Genomic DNA, 17703 nt, shown 5'->3' with positions numbered 1-17703 from the left:
GGGGGGGGGGGGGGGGGGGGGGGGGGGGGGGGGGGGGGGGGGGGGGTGGTCTGTGCCCACAGGCCCAGCCTGCAACCCCGTGTCCCTGCTGGCCCGGCCTGACTGCCACTCTTTCCCTGCAGCTGTTTGACCACATTGTGCAATGCATCGCTGACTTCCTGGACTACATGGGCCTCAAGGGAGCACAGCTGCCCTTGGGCTTCACATTCTCATTTCCTTGCAGGCAGACGAGTATTGACAAGGTAAGACAGCCCAGCAGACTTACAGACAGCCCGGTGGGCTTCCTTCCTCCACCAGGGGAACCTCAGGGTACCTCTGAGTCACCCTTTATTTCCTTATTTAAGGGTCTCAGGTTCAGGGCATCTAGGGAAACATAATCAATAATTTGATTATGTTTTCTATTAATATTTTCTATTCATTAAGTCCCATTTTCATTGGTATTTTTTTGTTTTAAAGATCTTTAATTTTTAAAAAGTGTTTAAAGATTTTAAAAAAATGTTTATTTTTGAGAAAGAAAGCTCGAGTGGGAGTGGGGTCAGGACAGAGAAAGGAGGGGACAGCAGATTCAAAGGCAGGCTCTGTGCTGACAGCAACAAGCGCAGTGTGGGGCTCGAACCCACAAACTGTGAGATCATGACCTGAGCTGAAGTTAGACGCTCAACTGACTGAGGCACCCAGCCACCCAAAGATTTTTCATTGTTTTAAGTAATCTCTACTCTGAATGTGGGGCTCGAACTCATGACCCCGAGATCAAGAGTGGCAAGCTCTTCCAACTGAGCCAGCCAGGTGCCCCCACTGTTATTTTTTGGATTGAAGTTCACAAAAGATGTAGGGCAGTGTACAGTAAAGGGACACATGTGTAAGAGAACTGTTAAATGGAAGGTTAAATCATATTATGGGGAGATCGAAAGAGGTAATGACCAGTTAAAGTCAGTTATAGCTTTTAGGTAGTAATCATGGCTGTGTCCTTCTGGGCGGCCAGTGTAAACAGGGAGACACGGTAGGCTGCAGGGTGTTCTCCGGTGAATGAAAGTTTGCCGGTGCATCAGAAGTGTATTTCTTTCCTGATACTAGAATCAGAGAAAGAATTTATCATATGAACACTTACTTAGTTGATGATGAAGAACATCATGGATAATAATTGTAATAAATCATTCATAATAATTTAGAAACATGTCTCACAAAGTCTTTCTCAGAATTCTTGGATAAAACACCATTCTCCAGGGGTGCCTGGGTGACTGTGTCGTTTGAACATCCGATGTCGGCTCAAGTCAGGATCTCGCGAGACCAGGGCTGAGAGCCTCGGGGTGAGGTGGCCCGCTAGCCCAGGGGTGGGAGCTCTGGCATCAGAGTTGCTAGTCCCCTCCTGTCCCCAGGAGCTCTCCAGGTCTAGACGCTGTTGCCTGACTCCCTGCTCTAGGCCGTGGAGTCTGAGGCTAGACTAAGCTCCTGCCTCTGGCTAACAGTGTAACCTGTGGCTTTCTTTTAAAATTGAAAAATTCTTTTTTGTATGTATTATAAAAATTATACATGCTAACTTTAGGAAAAGTAGAAAATATGGACAAACAAGAGGAAAAACTAAAAGGCACCCATAATCTTTCACCCAGAGAGGATCACTGTCTACTCCTGGTATAGGCATTGCTCCAGATCTTTTTCTACATATGAGTGCATGCGTGTGTGTGTGTGTGTATGTGTGTTTTAAAAGAATAATAGTATAATTCAGCATCCTTATCTGTTTAATGTGTGTCCACTTTACAGTGTATGGTGAACATTTTTCTCTAACATTCAATGTTCTCTTACAGCATGATTTTTTATGACTGTTTAACATTTCCTATATTGATGCACAAGATAATAGATCTATATTGTTGGAACAAGGGGATGCTTCTAGTTTTTCACTGTGGAACTATGCTTTGATGGACACTTGATAGCATTTATCTTTAATCCCATCTTAATCGGTCCTTGGCTGAATTAGAAATAGAATCCCTATGATCCAGGCCTGTGTTCTGTGCAGTCATGGCCAGGGAAGAGGAGCTGACCCTTGATAAATACGAACTGCTGCAGTTATCCCACTTGGCAGTGAACCTGGCCTGGGCATCACCTCTAGGCCCAGTGCAAGGTGCAGCAGTCAAAAGCACATGGGTTGGACCAGCAGCCGACCATAGCACTTTGTATCTATTGGATGTTGAGATTGTGTGGTGGTCCCAGCAAACTGCTTTGCTCAAGTGAACTTCTTCTTTCTTCCAGGGAATACTCATTGAGTGGACCAAAGGCTTCAAGGCCACTGACTGTGAAGGGGAAGACGTAGTGGACATGCTCAGGGAAGCCATCAAGAGGAGAAATGTACATTACGGTGTTAAGGCTCATGCCTCCCCTTGCCCCTTCTCCCAGGCCCCCTTACTCTGCCATCCCGTGCCCAGTCCTATGACTCTGGCCTCTGCCCTCCATTGCGCTAATGTGGCCCTCCTTAGCCTGGTTGGCTTGTACATCCTACTTACAATATGGCTGCTTCCTTTGCAGGAGTTTGACCTGGACATAGTTGCGGTTGTGAATGACACAGTGGGGACCATGATGACCTGTGGATATGAAGATCCTAACTGTGAGATTGGCCTGATTGCAGGTAAGTGGTCAGGCATGTCCATTAGCCTGCTCTCATCATCTCATCTTTTGGTGGCTTCCTTTTATTTATTTTAATGTTTATTTATTTTTGAGAGAAAGAGCACAAGTAAAAGAGGGGCAGGGAGAGAAGCAGGCAGACAATCTGAAGTGGGCTCCAGGCTCTGAGCTGTCAGAGAAGATCCCAATGAGGGCTCTGTGAGATCTCTGTGAGATCATGACCTGAGCTGACTTATGATGCTTAACTGACTGAGCCACCTGGGACCCCGTCGTGGTTTCCTTTTAACATAGTAAAGTGCATGGGGACCATTTTTCCATTACACAGTGGCTCTAAAGCCAGCTTTGACCAAGGCAGAGATGAAGTTAAGATTAGGATTCCAGGTCTTCTACTTTCTAAATCTTTACTTAATATCTTTCTCCTTAAGGGTCCTAAGCCAACGTTGTCCTTGTGTTGAGGAAGGAGAATGACATAGAAAGAAGGGATTTTCAAAACAGCGCCTTGGGGCAAATTATCCTGGGTGGAAAGAGACCACAGTTGGATCATGTGGGCCTAGGGCTGAAAGAGCTAGATTTTCATGCGGCTGCAATATATACCTTGTCTGTTATCTGACAACCTCTTCCAGCTGTCAGGGTGCACAGGGTGGAGAAGAGTTGGAAAGAAGAAGAGAGGTGTAGGAGAAGAGAAGGGAGTGGCCTGACATGTAATATAGGTATTTTGGGGGCCTTTGGGAGATGTCCAGCAGTGATGAAGGGGGGAGGGGTGGATTTCAGGGGGATGACTCGAATTGGTGAGGGGATGGGATTTAAACAGATGAAGATGGAGATGAGAGGCATCAAGTGACAGGCACAGGTTAGTAAAGACAGAATCTGGGACAGTTGTTCCAGTAGGTTGTCTGGACTCCCTGAATGTGGGCAGTGGCTGGAACAAGGAGATGGGGATGTAGTGAGATGTCTTCAATGCCGGCTAAGAGGTTTGTTTCATCTCCCAGAAACTCTTACCATTTTGTGACTGCAGGCAGGTTACTTCTTCTGTCTGGACTTGAGTTTCCTCCTCTGTGGGAGGGGTCAGGCTAGAATTAGGAGGACAAAGGGGTGAGACTTGTTTGATTGAATATAGTTGTTGCCNCGCGAGATCATGACCCAAGCGAAAGTCGAACGCTTAACCGACTAAGCCACCCAGGCGCCCCTCTGGGCTGTCGTTCTAAGAATAGTTCAGAGACCATGTCATGGGCAAAGGAGAAAGAAGGTGGCCTATGGATGCCAATGTTTACTTATCTAAGACTAGATTATTCCTCATGGTCCCTTGTAGCTCTGGCTGGTAACTGTGACTACTTGAGAGCTCACTTTGTGTACCTGTAGCTTAACAGTAATTATGAGGAAGAGGATGATGATGTGATGTGATGTGATGAGGAGGAGGAGGAAGATGGTGTTATCTCGGGTACCCCTTGCTGAATGCTTACTGTGTGGAGGAAGCTTGTGAACTTCATCTCATGTTTTCCTTTATAACAAATCTATAAGGCAAGTGTCCTTTGTACAGATGAAGAAACTGGACCTCTAAAAGATGAGATACTTGTCTACAGTCACCTAGTTATGAGTGTAAAGCTGGAACTCATGCCCAGTCATATCTGACTCCAAGCCTAAATTCCTGTCTACTGCGCTCCTCTGCTTCTTTGGGACCTGGTGATGTCTTTTAAAGACTAAAGTCCCTTCATGATTCCTTCTAGGGACAGGCAGCAACATGTGCTACATGGAGGAGATGAAGAACATCGAACTGGTGGAAGGAGATGAAGGGAAGATGTGCATTAACACCGAGTGGGGAGGGTTTGGAGATAATGGCTGCATAGACGACATCCGGACGCAGTATGACAGGAAGGTGGACGAGGGGTCCTTGAACCCTGGCAAACAGAGGTGAGGAGGGTGGCTGTGTGTATTTATGCATGTTGTGCAGTGTATGACATTGCCAGGTCTGGGGGTAGGGGTACTACGTTCATATCATAGGCACTATAGCTTTGTATTTTTATTACAACTTTCCATCAGAGGTCAGTGAAGTGTCCTATTAGAACAAAAGCAAAATGTAGGACAAGTTTCCAACAAGTAGAAAGAAGGGGTGCCTTTTTCTAATTACTATAAGGTGCCATAAGGTCTAGTGGGGGCTTTGGAAGTGATTCAGAGATGCTCACAAAGTCCATTTGCCGTGGGCCAAGTGTCACAGAGCAGGGAGATCTGACTTCTTAGGCCCTCTCAGGGTGGGCTTCTAGTAAATCCAGTTTAGAAGTCAATATCCTCAGCCTCTCAAGACCTGGCTACCAGGCTGGTGACCACTGTTACAGTCCAGGGGGTGGGACAGCAGGTGATGGATGGGAGTACTGGTTCTCAGTCATGATGTCATGTCCCACCATGGGTCACAATCACTTGTGAGGTATATTCCAGTTACTTGTCATACTAAAAATACTGAAAGCAATGAATGATTCTCTAAGAAAAAATACGGTACATTTTCACTTGTGTTCTCATCGTGCTTCTTGAGTGAGAGAGAAAGCGGTGGGTAGAATAGAGGTAGCATGTTAGGAATTGATAATTAATCCATGACAGCAGGTGTTGGCAAACTTTTTCCATAAAGGACCAGATTGTAAATGTTTTGCTCTCAGGCCATATGGTGTTTGTCACAATGAAACTCAGTATCTTAATATATACAATAAGATGAAAATATAGATTTATCATGACGATGGTATCCAAGTGGAGAAGTTGAACAGATAGGAAATGTAATGGGATACCTGGGCCACATATGCCTTGGTAACTAGGGAGCTGAGAACACTGTACAGGAAGATGCTTGGGCAAGGCCAAGGCCGGCCCTAATGGTCCTGGTCTTCCTTTGGCGCTAGTTTCTGTAGCTGGGAGGAGGGTGGGTTATGGTCAGCCCAGCTGAACCAGGGGTTGCTCCAAAAAGAAGGAATCTTGTCTCTGAATCCCAGGTTGGGGCATTTGAGTATCATGGCTCTTCTGAAGGGACAAGTTCCTTCTGACTTAGTTTTGTGTCTGAATCCCCTGGAGGCTCACATTTTTAGAGTGAGAGTTTAAGGAAGCAACACATTTGGATTTGCCTTGCTGTCACCATTATTTATCTAAGTGTTGGTTCCTTAGACTGACGAGGTCCTGAGCAGTTTAGTGAGTACAAGTCCAGCACATAAGTCTCAGGCACACTCAGCTTTCCACCTGCCTGCAGGAAGTGGCTGTCTAGCTCCATGTCACTGCTAGTAATACTGTCACAAGTGCCTGTGCAGAGTGCCTGGTCCGTGCCTGTTGGTCACAAAGCCCCTTTTCCTCTTGTTCCTTCCCTCATGGAGCTCACAGCCTGGTAGAAAACAGGGGGAGAGCCAACATTTTTAAAGAACCCCTGGTGTGTGCAGTTTATTATTTCATGGGGCAGAATCTCTAGTGGAACAGATTTCTTCCAATACAAAGCCAAGGGGAAACTAGTAGACCAGGTTTATAATACAAAGCCAAGGGGAATGGGCTTCGGGTCCTGGCAAGGGACTCACTTTTTGCTCAGTGCCTGCTGTGTCCCAGATGCTGGCCTCCCGACACTCTAGTGGGACCAGGGGTTTGTTCCCTGTTTTATAGATGATGGCTTATGGTGCTCGCTCAGGTCATGCGGTTAATACGTGGCAGAGCTGGGAGCTGTCTTCTTCCTGGTTAACACGGCTCCAAAGACTGGCTTTCCCACATCATGCAGACTTCTACATTGTATTTCTCTGCGCCTACTACCCACTCCGAAGCACTCCAAACCAGGCAGTTGTTGGATGCCAATGACATACCTTCCATACCCAGACCCATGGTCCTTTCGTGAACCGCTCACCGGTGCTGACTTTCCTGCCCTTACCGATCTTATCCCTGTTCTCCAAACAGATACGAGAAAATGACCAGCGGGATGTACCTGGGGGAGATTGTGCGGCAGATCCTGATTGACCTCACCAAGCAGGGACTCCTTTTCCGTGGGCAGATTTCAGAGCGTCTCCGGACCAGGGGCATCTTTGAAACCAAGTTTCTGTCCCAGATTGAAAGGTGATCTGTGACCAGGTTCACCTGCTTGGTGTGAGAGGCACTGATTGGGATGTGCTGGTGTCGTGCTGGGGTCCAGCAGACTTGAGATTTAAAAATAAAAACAGTAAGGGCCTGGCTGAGCAAGGGGTTTCCTCTTAGAGTGGCTCCAGCTGCATCAGGACCACAGCACACAACTGAAGGGCCAGCTGTGTGCCTGGGCCCTGAGGCTCCTAAACTGTTCGACAGGGCTTAGCTTAGGCTGAAAAATGATCCTCTCTTGTTCCTGAAAAGATGCTGTGTCCATAATATGAAAGAACACTCTTTAAAACAATCACCCATATGCTCATGACCAAATATAGCTGTTTTGATTTTTGCATATTCTCTTTCAAATTTTTAAATGTGTGTAAACATATTTGCATAATTGCAATCATAGTACACATATCATTCTGTATATTGTTCAGTGATTATACAGGACAATTGTCAGTTCTAATTCTGGTTTCTATTTTTTTATTATGAAAAGTTGTTTTTTTAAAACATTAAAAAAAAACACTTACTGGGGCACTTGGGTGGCTCAGTTGGTTAAGCATCCAACTTTGGCTCTGGTCATGATCTCATGGTTCGTGGGTTTGAGCCCCACATCGGGTTCTGTGCTGGCAGCTCAGAGCCTGGAGCCTGTTTCAGATTCTGTCTCCCTCTCTTTCTGTCTCTCCCCTGCTCATGCTCTTTCTCTCTCTGTCTCAAAAATATATAAACTATAAAAAAAATTAAACTAAATAAATAAATTTTTAAAAGCTTTTTTATAGTTTATATAGTTTTGAGACAGAGAGAGACAGAACATGAGCAGGGAGGGGCAGAGAGAGAGGGAGACACAGAATCTGAAGCAGGCTCCAGGCTGTTAGCACAGAGCCTGACGTGGGGCTCGAACTCATAAACAGTGAGATCATGACCTGAGCTGAAGTTGAATGCTCACTGACTGAGCCACCCAGATGCCCCTGAAAAGTTTTAAACATAGAAGAGTAGAGGGAATGGTAAAATGAACTGAATGTTTGCATCACCACCTTCAACAATAATCAGCTCATGACCAAACTTGGTTCATTGATATATTCCTGCTTTTCTCACCCCTAAACGGGATGAATTTGAAACAAATAATCACATTTTATGTGTGTTTATCTATAACTTTAAAAAAATTGTTTAAATGTTTATTTATTTTTGAGAGCAGAGAGACAGAGCATGAGTAGGGGAGGGGCAGAGAGAAAGAGCGAGACACAAAATCTGAAGCAGGCTCCAGGCTCTCAGCTGTCAGCACAGAGCCCCACATGGGGCTGGAACTCATGAACCACGAGCCCATGACCTGAGCCGAAGTTGGATGCTTAGCTGACTGAGCCACCCAGGTGCCCCTATAACTATTTAAAAATATATTTATAAAATATTAGTTCTTTAAAAAGAAAAACCAAAACATAACCACATTACCATCACCACACCTAAAATAGCTAATGATAAACCTTAATCTCAAAATATCCTACCAGTGTTTCAATTTTCCAAATTGCCTAAAAATAATGGTTTTTACAGTTCATTTGTTTGCATCAATATCCAAACCAGGTACAGACAGGTCATTTGGTTGATACACATTTTTAAAAATCTCTTTTAATGTATAAACCTCTCTTGTTTCCCCTTGGAATATATTGGGTGAAGAAACTATTTTTTTATGCTAGAAGTTTCCTGCGTGCTAAATTTTGCTAGTTACAGCAATTAGGGTTTTCCTCTCTTGTATTTCCTGAAATTTCATAGTTAGACCTAGATGCATGTTTAGATTCAGTGTTGAATTTTGGACAAGAATATTTCACAAGTGGCATTGAATTGTCTATCTGTATTTTGTTTACTTTTTTTAAAAGTTTATGTATTTATTTTGAGAGAGAGACAGAGAGCAGGAACAGGAGAGGAGGGGTAGAGGGAGAGGAAGAGAGAGAGAATCGCAAGCAGGCTCCATGCAGTCAGTGCCAAGCCCAGTGCAGGATGTGAGGTCATACATGACCTGATCCAAAATCAAGAGTCGGATGCTTAACTAACTGAGCCACCTAGGCACCACTATCTGTCTTTTATAATAAGGAGTCACTGATGCTTATTGCCAAGATCTGTGATTTCACTTGAGATTGTAAAATGATGGTAACTTAATGCTAATACTTCTGCATTTATTAGCTGCAATACTTCTAGAGACTTCCCCATCTTGAGTCTTTGGTGTAATTATTTTAAATGGCTGCATAATGCTACATTATATTGCTATACTATAATTTACTAAACTTTCCCTTTAGTATAACATGTCTAGCTTATAATTTATGGATTTCTGCAATTCTGAGTAACACCATAATTATTCTTTGTGTGTAATCATTTGCATCTCACAAATGATTTCCTTAGGAGTAGAAGCATTTGGTTAACAGAAGCATTGCCCTGTGGACACACTTTTAAAAAAGCAGTTCTGCTTTCCACCACCACCAGTTACGTACAAATGTATCAATTTCACTGCTTCCCCCCCGCCCGCCCCCACCAGCACTGTTCTTATTGGAGGCTTCGTATTTGGAATTTCTGTCAATTTGCACTCATTCATGTAATTTCCCTGGTCCATGGCCAGATGCCAGCAAGCCAAAAATCACTTTGGGACAAACAGAAAACTCTTTAGAAGTGAAAGCAGTGTGCTTAGAGGAATCAGATGGACTGTTGCAGGCTCTTTCTTGTCTAAGAAGATAGTGGTGGAAGCAGCAGCAGCAGCAGCAATTTTATGTTTCGGAAGTGTTGATAAGCAGACATCCAGCATCCCTTTTTTGTCTGCTCTTCAACCCATTAGATTCAGAAGTGCAAGTTAACAGTCATCACTGTTGATGACCAGAGGGATCCTCTTTTGCTGTGGGAGAAAATGGTTTCTTCCTCATGTGCAAGAGATAAGCAGATTGCGTATCTTTGCCGTGTGTGTGTGTGTGTGTGTGTGTCCTGAATACAAAGGAAGATGTTCTTGGACAGGAGTAAGATAGCAGGACCTATGTGCCTCCAGAAATATTTGCTTCTGCCACATAAAAGGTGTCTGCTTTGGATGCTTTGATTTCCTATTTCTAAGTATTTTATTTATTTTTAAACTTCATGATATATAAAAAAAAATCACATCCAATCTGGTGCCAGCTGGGAATGGTAGGTGCTATGCTGTCTGTGGCCCATTCAAAGCACATTGTCCAATGGGTACAACAGGGATTCTTGGGTTGTGGGGAGTGTCCTAGGCTTATAGTCTCAGAGTCTGAGTTTAAGATTGCCTGTGTTGTGTGACCTGAGGCAGTTGTTTCACCTTTCTGGACAACTCCTTTCCTTATAAAAGAAATACTTTTACTGCTTAACCCCAAGGATTGTTCTCAGGGTAAAGCAGGGGAATATAGATGAAAGAAGAAGGTGGGGGAGGGGGGGCAGCGCCTGAATGGCTCAGTCGGTTAAGCGGTTAAGCGTCCTGACTCTTGGTTTTGGCTGAGGTCATGATCTCACAGCTTCGGGGTTTGAGCCCTGCATTGGGGCTCTGTGCTGACAGTGCAGAGCCTGCTTGGGAATCTCCTCTCTCTCTGCCCCTCCCCTACTTGCACTATTTCTATCTCTCTCAAAATAAATAAACCCAACAAAACAAAACAGAAAGAACAAGGTAAACTGTGAAGGCTAGGATTGTGGAAAGAATTTCAGGGTTGTTTTTTTTTTACATACTAAAAAAATAAATAATCCCCTTTTTTTCTTCCTATACACATATTGCTCATTCAAAAGTAAAAGCAAGAAAACAAGAACCAACTGGTAATCCTACCAGCATCTGAATAGATTTCCTTCTGCTTTTTTTTTTTCTCTGCAAGGACTCACATTCATAAGCAAAAACCAAGATCATATGGCACATAGTATTGAATAATCTATTTTTTCACTTAACATGTCATCAGCACTTGCTATAGCATTAAATAGTCTCATGTACACTCATCTTTAAGGTCTAAAGGGTTCTCTGGTCTGGCTGTGCCACATTTACCTGCTGAACCCACTATACAGCCGTCTAGATTCCTTCTTGGTTCTCTCTTCCTAACATTCTCCTTCCTGAGTGTTCCCTGAGACAGTCAAGGATGTAATTTCATATGGTTTAGCTTGGGAGTCAGAGCTCTGTGAGTTCACCATGAGAGAATCAGGGTCTAGACTCCAGGCCAGCCTGTCCCCACGATGGGTGCTTTGCATGTGGTCCCATGTGCAGAATCCTGCTCACAAAGGTGCCAGTAGCGCATTGTATACTAATGTGTTCACTTGCCCACTGAATGTACACAGCCCTGGCTACTACTGAGAACACAGTCTTACTCTCAAACGGCATATAGTCTCCTTGGGAAGAGAAAACAGGAAATCAGAAAAAATTAAATAGAAGGAATGTCAGCCTCTTGTTAAGTAAACCCAGAGCAGCGGGAGACAGCATGCTCAGTGGGAGAGGTTAGACGTGGTGTGAGAAACTGTGTGCTTGAATCCCTGCTCTCTACTGTCTATGGGCAAGTCCCTGGCACTATGAACCTCAGATTCCTCTTCTGAAAATGCACCCCTGATGTATTGGCTGCTAAATCTAATAATAGCTTCAGTGAGATAATAGATTTGAACATGCCTAACGCAGGAGGTGCTCACACTTTATTTTGTAAAGATGATGGGACTTCCCGGGGGTGGCAGACTTTCTTGAGTCTCAGCTTCTGTGGCATTCTGCTCTAACTTAGCCATTTCTTGGATCATTTTCTCCTCCCTCAGCCCAGGGCATCTAGGGATGGGGGCTGTGAGCCACGTGGAGCAGGTCCCAGGGCCCCCCAAGCAGGTTCTGACATCCTGCTCTGCTTGTCTGCAGCGATCGGCTGGCCCTCCTCCAGGTCCGGAGGATCCTGCAGCAGCTTGGCCTGGACAGCACGTGTGAGGACAGCATCGTGGTGAAGGAGGTGTGCGGGGCTGTGTCCCGGCGGGCAGCCCAGCTCTGTGGCGCTGGCCTGGCAGCCGTCGTGGAGAAGAGGAGGGAAGATCAGGGGCTTGAGTACCTGAAGGTCACCGTGGGTGTGGATGGCACCCTGTACAAGCTGCACCCGCAGTGAGTGCTGCAGAGAGGTGGGGGTGGGAGGGCGCTGAGGCCGAACGTGGACCCCATGGATCTAGCAGACAAAGTGTGAGCCCTCGTGGCCCTGTGTCCTAGTGGTAGGATGGCCCTCACTCTCCTCACTGAACCCCCTGATCCTGTAAAAGGCAGGTAGCAATAATCTCTACCTCCTAGGGCCGCATGAGGATTGAGTGCCTACAGGTACCGGACACAGTGCTCCACAAATACAAGTGATTATTACTAACATACTCTCACCTGACCTCACAGGAAGCTAATGAGAACTGAATATTTTGTACAGTATAGAGCATTTGCCAAGTATGAACTGGTTATAACTTTCTTAGCTCAGAGGCAGTGGACAGAAGGGTTAAGAGCCCCATCAGGAAATGTGGGTTTGAATCCAGGCTCTGCCACTTAGAAGCTGGGAGGCCGGGGGTCAGTTTCTTGCCCTCTTTGAGCCTCAGTTCTTAATCTATACAATGACGACAAAAATCTTACCTACCTCGTAAGTTGTGAGAATTACGTTAAATTTTTAAAAATATTTATTTATTTTTGAGGGAGAGAAAGAGAGAGCACAAGTTGGGGAGGGTCAGAGAGAGAGAGGGAGACACAGATTCCAAAGCAGGCTCCAGGCTCCGAGCTGTTAGCGCAGAGTCCGACTCAGGGCTCGAACCCACATATCGCTTTTCAGCCTTTTGGCTAAGATCATGTGTAGTATCAGGGCTCGAACCCACAAACCACGAGGTCATGATGTGAGCCGAAGTCAGACACTTATTGACTGAGCCACGTAGGTGCCCTAAGGATTAGGTTAAACTATCTGTAGAGTACATGGCACATCACAAAAAGCTATTATTTTTGTTTAATGTTTAACATTTTGTTTTGGTGAGGAGGAAAAGTATTAACAAGCTAAGAAAAGTTTCTGATCATACTTAAATATATACACAAACATACTGTGATTATAATCTTTGATCCTTAGCCCTTCTTATAGTGTTGACAAATTCAAAATAACTGCCTGGCATCTTTTCTTGTTTCCCTCCTTGCCATCATTGATTTTTGATGTGGTTCCTGTGAGCTGCTTCTCCCTTGAACCAAGACTTGACCCAGAGGCAAAATTCACATGATCATTTCAATAGGTGCAGAGAAAGCATTTGATAATATACATACCTTTCACGATAAAAATGCTCAACAAACTAGGGATAAGGGGCTCAACCCAATGAAGCATCTGTGAAAAACCCACAACTGACATCATAGTTACTGGTGAAAGGCTGGATGCTTTTCCCTTATAATCAGAAACAAGAGAAGGGTGTCTACACTTGTCACTGCTATTCAACCTTGTCCTGCTCTGGCACTGCCTCCAGGTGGTTGTATGGTTTTTGTCTCTCAGTCCAGACTTGATTCAAGGGAGAGGCTTGTCGGACCAGACCCAAAATATGTGACTTCAAGGGGAAAATCAAGGGCAAGTCTAACCAGGGCAACTAATCAAGAAAAAGGAAATAAAAAGTATCCATATCAGAAATGCAAAAGTGAAACTATCTTTATAGACAACATGATTTTGTATATAGAAAATGCTTAAGAATCCACAAAAAACTATTGGAACTATTAAACAACTTCAGTAAGATTTCAAGGATGCAAGATCAGTACACAAAAATCAATTGCATTTCTATGCATCAGCAATGAATAATCTGTAAATGAAATTAAGAAAACAATTCCATTTACAGCAGAATCAAAAAGAATAAAATAATTGGCAATACATTTCACAAAAAGAAATACAAGATTTGTACATTGAAAAATAGAAAACATTGTTGAGATAAATTAAAGAAGACCTAAATAGAAAGACATCCCATGTTAACAGACTTAATATTGTTAAGGTAGCAATGTTTCACAAATTGATCTTGAGATTCAATACAATCACAATCAAAATCCCAGGAGACTTCTTTGAAGAAATCATCAAGTTGATCCTAAAACTCATATGGAAATGCAAGGAACTTAGACTAGTTAAAAATAGTCTCAAAAAAAGAACAAAGTTGGAGAACTCACAATTCTCTATTTCGAAACTTATATAAAGCTACATATCAAAATGGTGTGGTACTGACATAAGGGTAAACATTTAGATCATTGGAATAGAATTGAGAGTTCAGGAATAAACGCCTACATTTATGGTCAAGGGATTTTAAACAAGATTGTGAAGACCTTTTAATGGGAAAAGAATATTCTTTCCAACAAATGGTGAACTGGATATCCACCTGCAAAAAAATGAGGTTGGATTCCTACCTCATTCCATGTACATAAATTAACTTAAAATGGATTAAAGACCTGAATTTAAGAGCTAAAACTATTAAACTCTTAAAAGAAAACATAGGTATAAATCTTTGGATTTGTTTTTAAATTTTTATTTACTGACCTTGGATTAAGCAATGATTTCTTAAATATGACATCAAAAGCATAAGCAACGAAAGAAAAAACAGGTAAATTGGACTTTATCAAAATTAAAAATTTCTGTGCATCAAAGAATACAACAGAGTGAAAAGCTACCTGAAGGATGGTAGAAAATATTAGCAAATTATATATCTGAGGTGGGATTTCTGTCTAGAAAATATAAAGAACACTTACAACTCAACAATTAAAAAGATCTAATCAACAAATGGGCAAATGGCTTCAATAGACATCTCTCCAAAGATCTAAAAATAGGCAAAGCACCATGTGAAAAGATGCTTTAGATCATTAGTCACTGGAGAAATGCAAACCCAAACCACAAGGTACCATTTTACACTCATTAGGATGGCTAAAATAAAAAAGACTGACACTAACAAGTGTTGATGAGGATGTGGCAAAATTTGAGACCTCCTACATTGCTGGTGGGAAACAATTTGGCAGTTCCTGAAAAAGATAGACATAGAGTTACCATATGACCCAGCATTTCCATTCCTAGGTGTATCCAAGAGAATTAAAGACATGTTCAGACAAAAACTTGTTGATGATGTTCATAGCAGAACTATTCACAATAACCAATGGAGGAAACAGTCCAAATGTCCATCAATCAATGAATGGAGAAACAAAATGTAGCATATCTATACAATGGGCTAGTGCTCAGAAAATGAAGTGAAGTACTGACACATGCTATAACTTTGATCAACCTTGAAAAATATCATGTTAACTGAAAGAAGCCAGACACAAAAGGCCACTTACTATATGATTCCATTTTATGAAATGTCCAGAATTGGCAAATCTGTAGAGCTAGAAAGTAGATTAGTAGTTGCAGGGAGTGGTGGTGGTGGGGGGGGGGCACTGGGGGTTGGTGTGAATGGGGAGTGACTATTAATGGAGTTTCTCTTTAGGATGATGAAACTGTTCTGGGATTAGATAGTGGCGATGGTTGTACAACTTAGTGAATACACTAAAAACACTGAATTGTATGCTTAAAGAACCTGAAAAGAAAGAAAGAAAGAAAGAAAGAAAGAAAGAAAGAAAGAAAGAAAGAAAGAAAGAAAGAAAGAAAGAAGGAAAGAAAGAAAGGAAAGGAAAGAAGGAAGGAAGGAAGAAAGGAAGGAAGAAAAGAAAGAAAGAAAGAAAGATAGACAGACTTGATTGACCTATGACTGCTAAGCCGTTTCTCCTTTCTTCTGGAAAGTTTGGGGCTAACCACCCTGCTGTGCTTCCAATAAGACTCAAAGTTTCTCCTACCACATAACCAGTAGAGCCCCAGGGAGCATCAGCGGGTGGCCAGAGTCACCCAGCGGCTGGGTGAGGGAGTCGGGTTCAGATCCTGCCCTAGCAGGCTGGCCCTCAGATATGCCATCTATACCATTCATGGTAACACAGGACTGCAGGACATGGGCCCTCGATGCCCAGGCCTCTGGTAAACATACTTTGACCCCTGTCCTGGTAACTGACTCTCAAGATGTCCCCTCAAATGGATTTAATATATCAAAAGATAGTTGAGAGAGGTCAACTGTGTGCCTTGGGGGAAAATTAATGGAGGGAGGGAAGGATGGTCGGGTGAATGGAAAGCAAATAGGGTCAAATTATAACTTTGCTGCGTCTAGGCAGAGGGTGTACAGGTGTTCAGTGAACTATTCTTTCAGCTTGTCGGTAAGTTTGAAATCTTTCAAAATAAAAATTTGGGGAAACTAAAAAAAAGAAAAGGTAAGACTGAGAACATGATAGGCCTGGTTCAAGTCCTAATATAACTTACTAGGTGTACAAGCTTAGAAACATTTCTTAACTTTTGAGCATCAATTTTTTTTAATGTAGTGAAGATACTAATAACTGCTTTTAAGCTGTTATTACACTTTGTATGTATATTCTGTATGCAAAACACCTAGAATGGCCTCTGGCATTAGTAGTTGCTCAATAAAAGGTAAAATGAAAAGAGCTATTCTAGAGGTGTATGGAGCCATTCTAGAGCCTTAAGAAGCAAGCTGGAAGGAACAAACGTGATTAGAATCATTCACAATTGTATTGATCCCATATGTAAGTGCTGATGACGTTTCTCTCTCTTTTTCGTAGTTTTTCTCGGATATTGCAGGAAACCGTGAAAGAGTTAGCTCCTCGATGCGACGTGACGCTCATGCTGTCAGAAGATGGGAGTGGAAAGGGAGCCGCTCTGATCACCGCTGTGGCCAAGAGGTTACAGCAGGCACAGAAGGAGAAATAGGGACTCTCTTGGGCTTGGGCCCCATGTGCCTTGGATACTGACCAGCCTTTTCTCTGGCAGACGAGTCAGTCAGGGACCAACAGGCAGGCTTCTAGCTGTCTTCACCTTCTGGATGGCTGGGAGAGAACCACGGGTTCTTGGGTACTCTTAGCATTTTGTTACTCGATGTTGTTTTCAAGGGCATTAAATGAAACCCCTCATTGGCCCATTTGGGCCAGAGATGGGCCAACTTGTAAAATCAAAGCAATCTGGCCCAATTTAGCAAATTTTTCAGTTGAGGCCAAAGCTGCTAGTTCTCTGTGGCTTTCGGTCCTGTGGCTGTTGGACTTGAACATATACGCAATCTGCCCGTGTGGCCTGGCTGGCTGAGTTCCCCTACTGGGATGCTTCAGCCATTGCTTATAGTAGATTGGGTCCTCCCTTGTGAATGCACATTTGAGAAGGAGAGGGTCTCATGTAATAAACTGGAGATTTAATCTCACTTGTCCTGAACGTGTCATGTTGACTTCAAATGTGAAAAGAGAACAAAGACTTTGGGGCGTTGGCTCCAGAATGAAGAAGCGCTGACTACCAGGCAGCCCCGTAGGAATCTTTTCATGCTTTCAGTGAGTAATGTCGGCAGCCTATAGGATTTTGCTTCTCAAAATGTGCGTGTGATGGGGAGGGTGCCATTTGGGGCACCTGTTTTCATTTTACATGTGGTTTGTGTTGCTGCTGTTGACAGCTGTTTGAAGGACTGCTAGGTGTATGAAATCAAGTAAATGAATAAAAAAATGTTTGACTTCCCAAGAACCTTTACATGACGTATTACTATTTCATTCGGGAGGCTCGCTTGCTGACTTCATGCTCTGCCTGTGGAATAAGGCACACATAGAGTCAGAAGTTGCTGAGAGCATCTCTCTAGCCCAAACTTCTTAGCAACAGGGGGAAATATATGGAATATCTTCTACAATATCTTTAATAAATCATCCAAATCTCATTTGAATGAATACTTCCAGTGACTGGGCATTTATCACATGATCCTAACGCTCTTGCGTTTGAACAGTTCAAGTTGACTGGAGGGCTTTTGACTTCACTCTGACTTCTACCTGGCTGGAAGCTGCCCCTCCCACATGCCCCACCAGTTAGTCTGCATTCTACCCTCCAGAACTAAGTGGAGATGGCCTGTCCCTGACCACTGCCCCAGTGGATGTCCTCTCTTTTTTTCTCCCTCTCTACCTCTCCCCTCCCTATGAATCTGGGCCACCTGTGACATTCTACCTTGTCACAGAGTTACCTGTGTTTCTCA

The 17703-nt window shown here is 43.5% G+C and overlaps 1 protein-coding gene across 7 annotated transcripts in view; it reads left to right on the top strand.

Moving 5' to 3' along the window:
- The window catches only part of LOC144243456 (hexokinase HKDC1), a 46213-nt gene extending 29324 nt beyond the window's left edge, over positions 1–16889 (top strand). For 4 of the 7 annotated variants that reach the window (XM_077778519.1, XM_077778518.1, XM_077778523.1 and 1 more), the window contains 7 exons: positions 123–242; positions 2245–2340; positions 2518–2617; positions 4338–4521; positions 6517–6672; positions 11525–11758; positions 16268–16889. In XM_077778519.1, the coding sequence (XP_077634645.1) occupies positions 123–242; positions 2245–2340; positions 2518–2617; positions 4338–4521; positions 6517–6672; positions 11525–11758; positions 16268–16415 (1038 nt within the window). In that variant the 3' untranslated portion in view covers positions 16416–16889. The remainder of the gene's footprint in view (positions 1–122; positions 243–2244; positions 2341–2517; positions 2618–4337; positions 4522–6516; positions 6673–11524; positions 11759–16267) is intronic. The other 3 variants (XM_077778520.1, XM_077778521.1, XM_077778522.1) reach the window with 3 other exon arrangements.
- Positions 16890–17703: the final 814 nt, after the last annotated feature.

The sequence above is a fragment of the Crocuta crocuta genome, unplaced genomic scaffold, assembly GCF_008692635.1.
Source record: "Crocuta crocuta isolate KB4526 unplaced genomic scaffold, BGI_CrCroc_1.0 scaffold167, whole genome shotgun sequence".
In the NCBI taxonomy this organism is placed as follows: Eukaryota; Metazoa; Chordata; class Mammalia; order Carnivora; family Hyaenidae; genus Crocuta; species Crocuta crocuta.
This window is presented reverse-complemented; position numbering and strand designations above follow the sequence as displayed.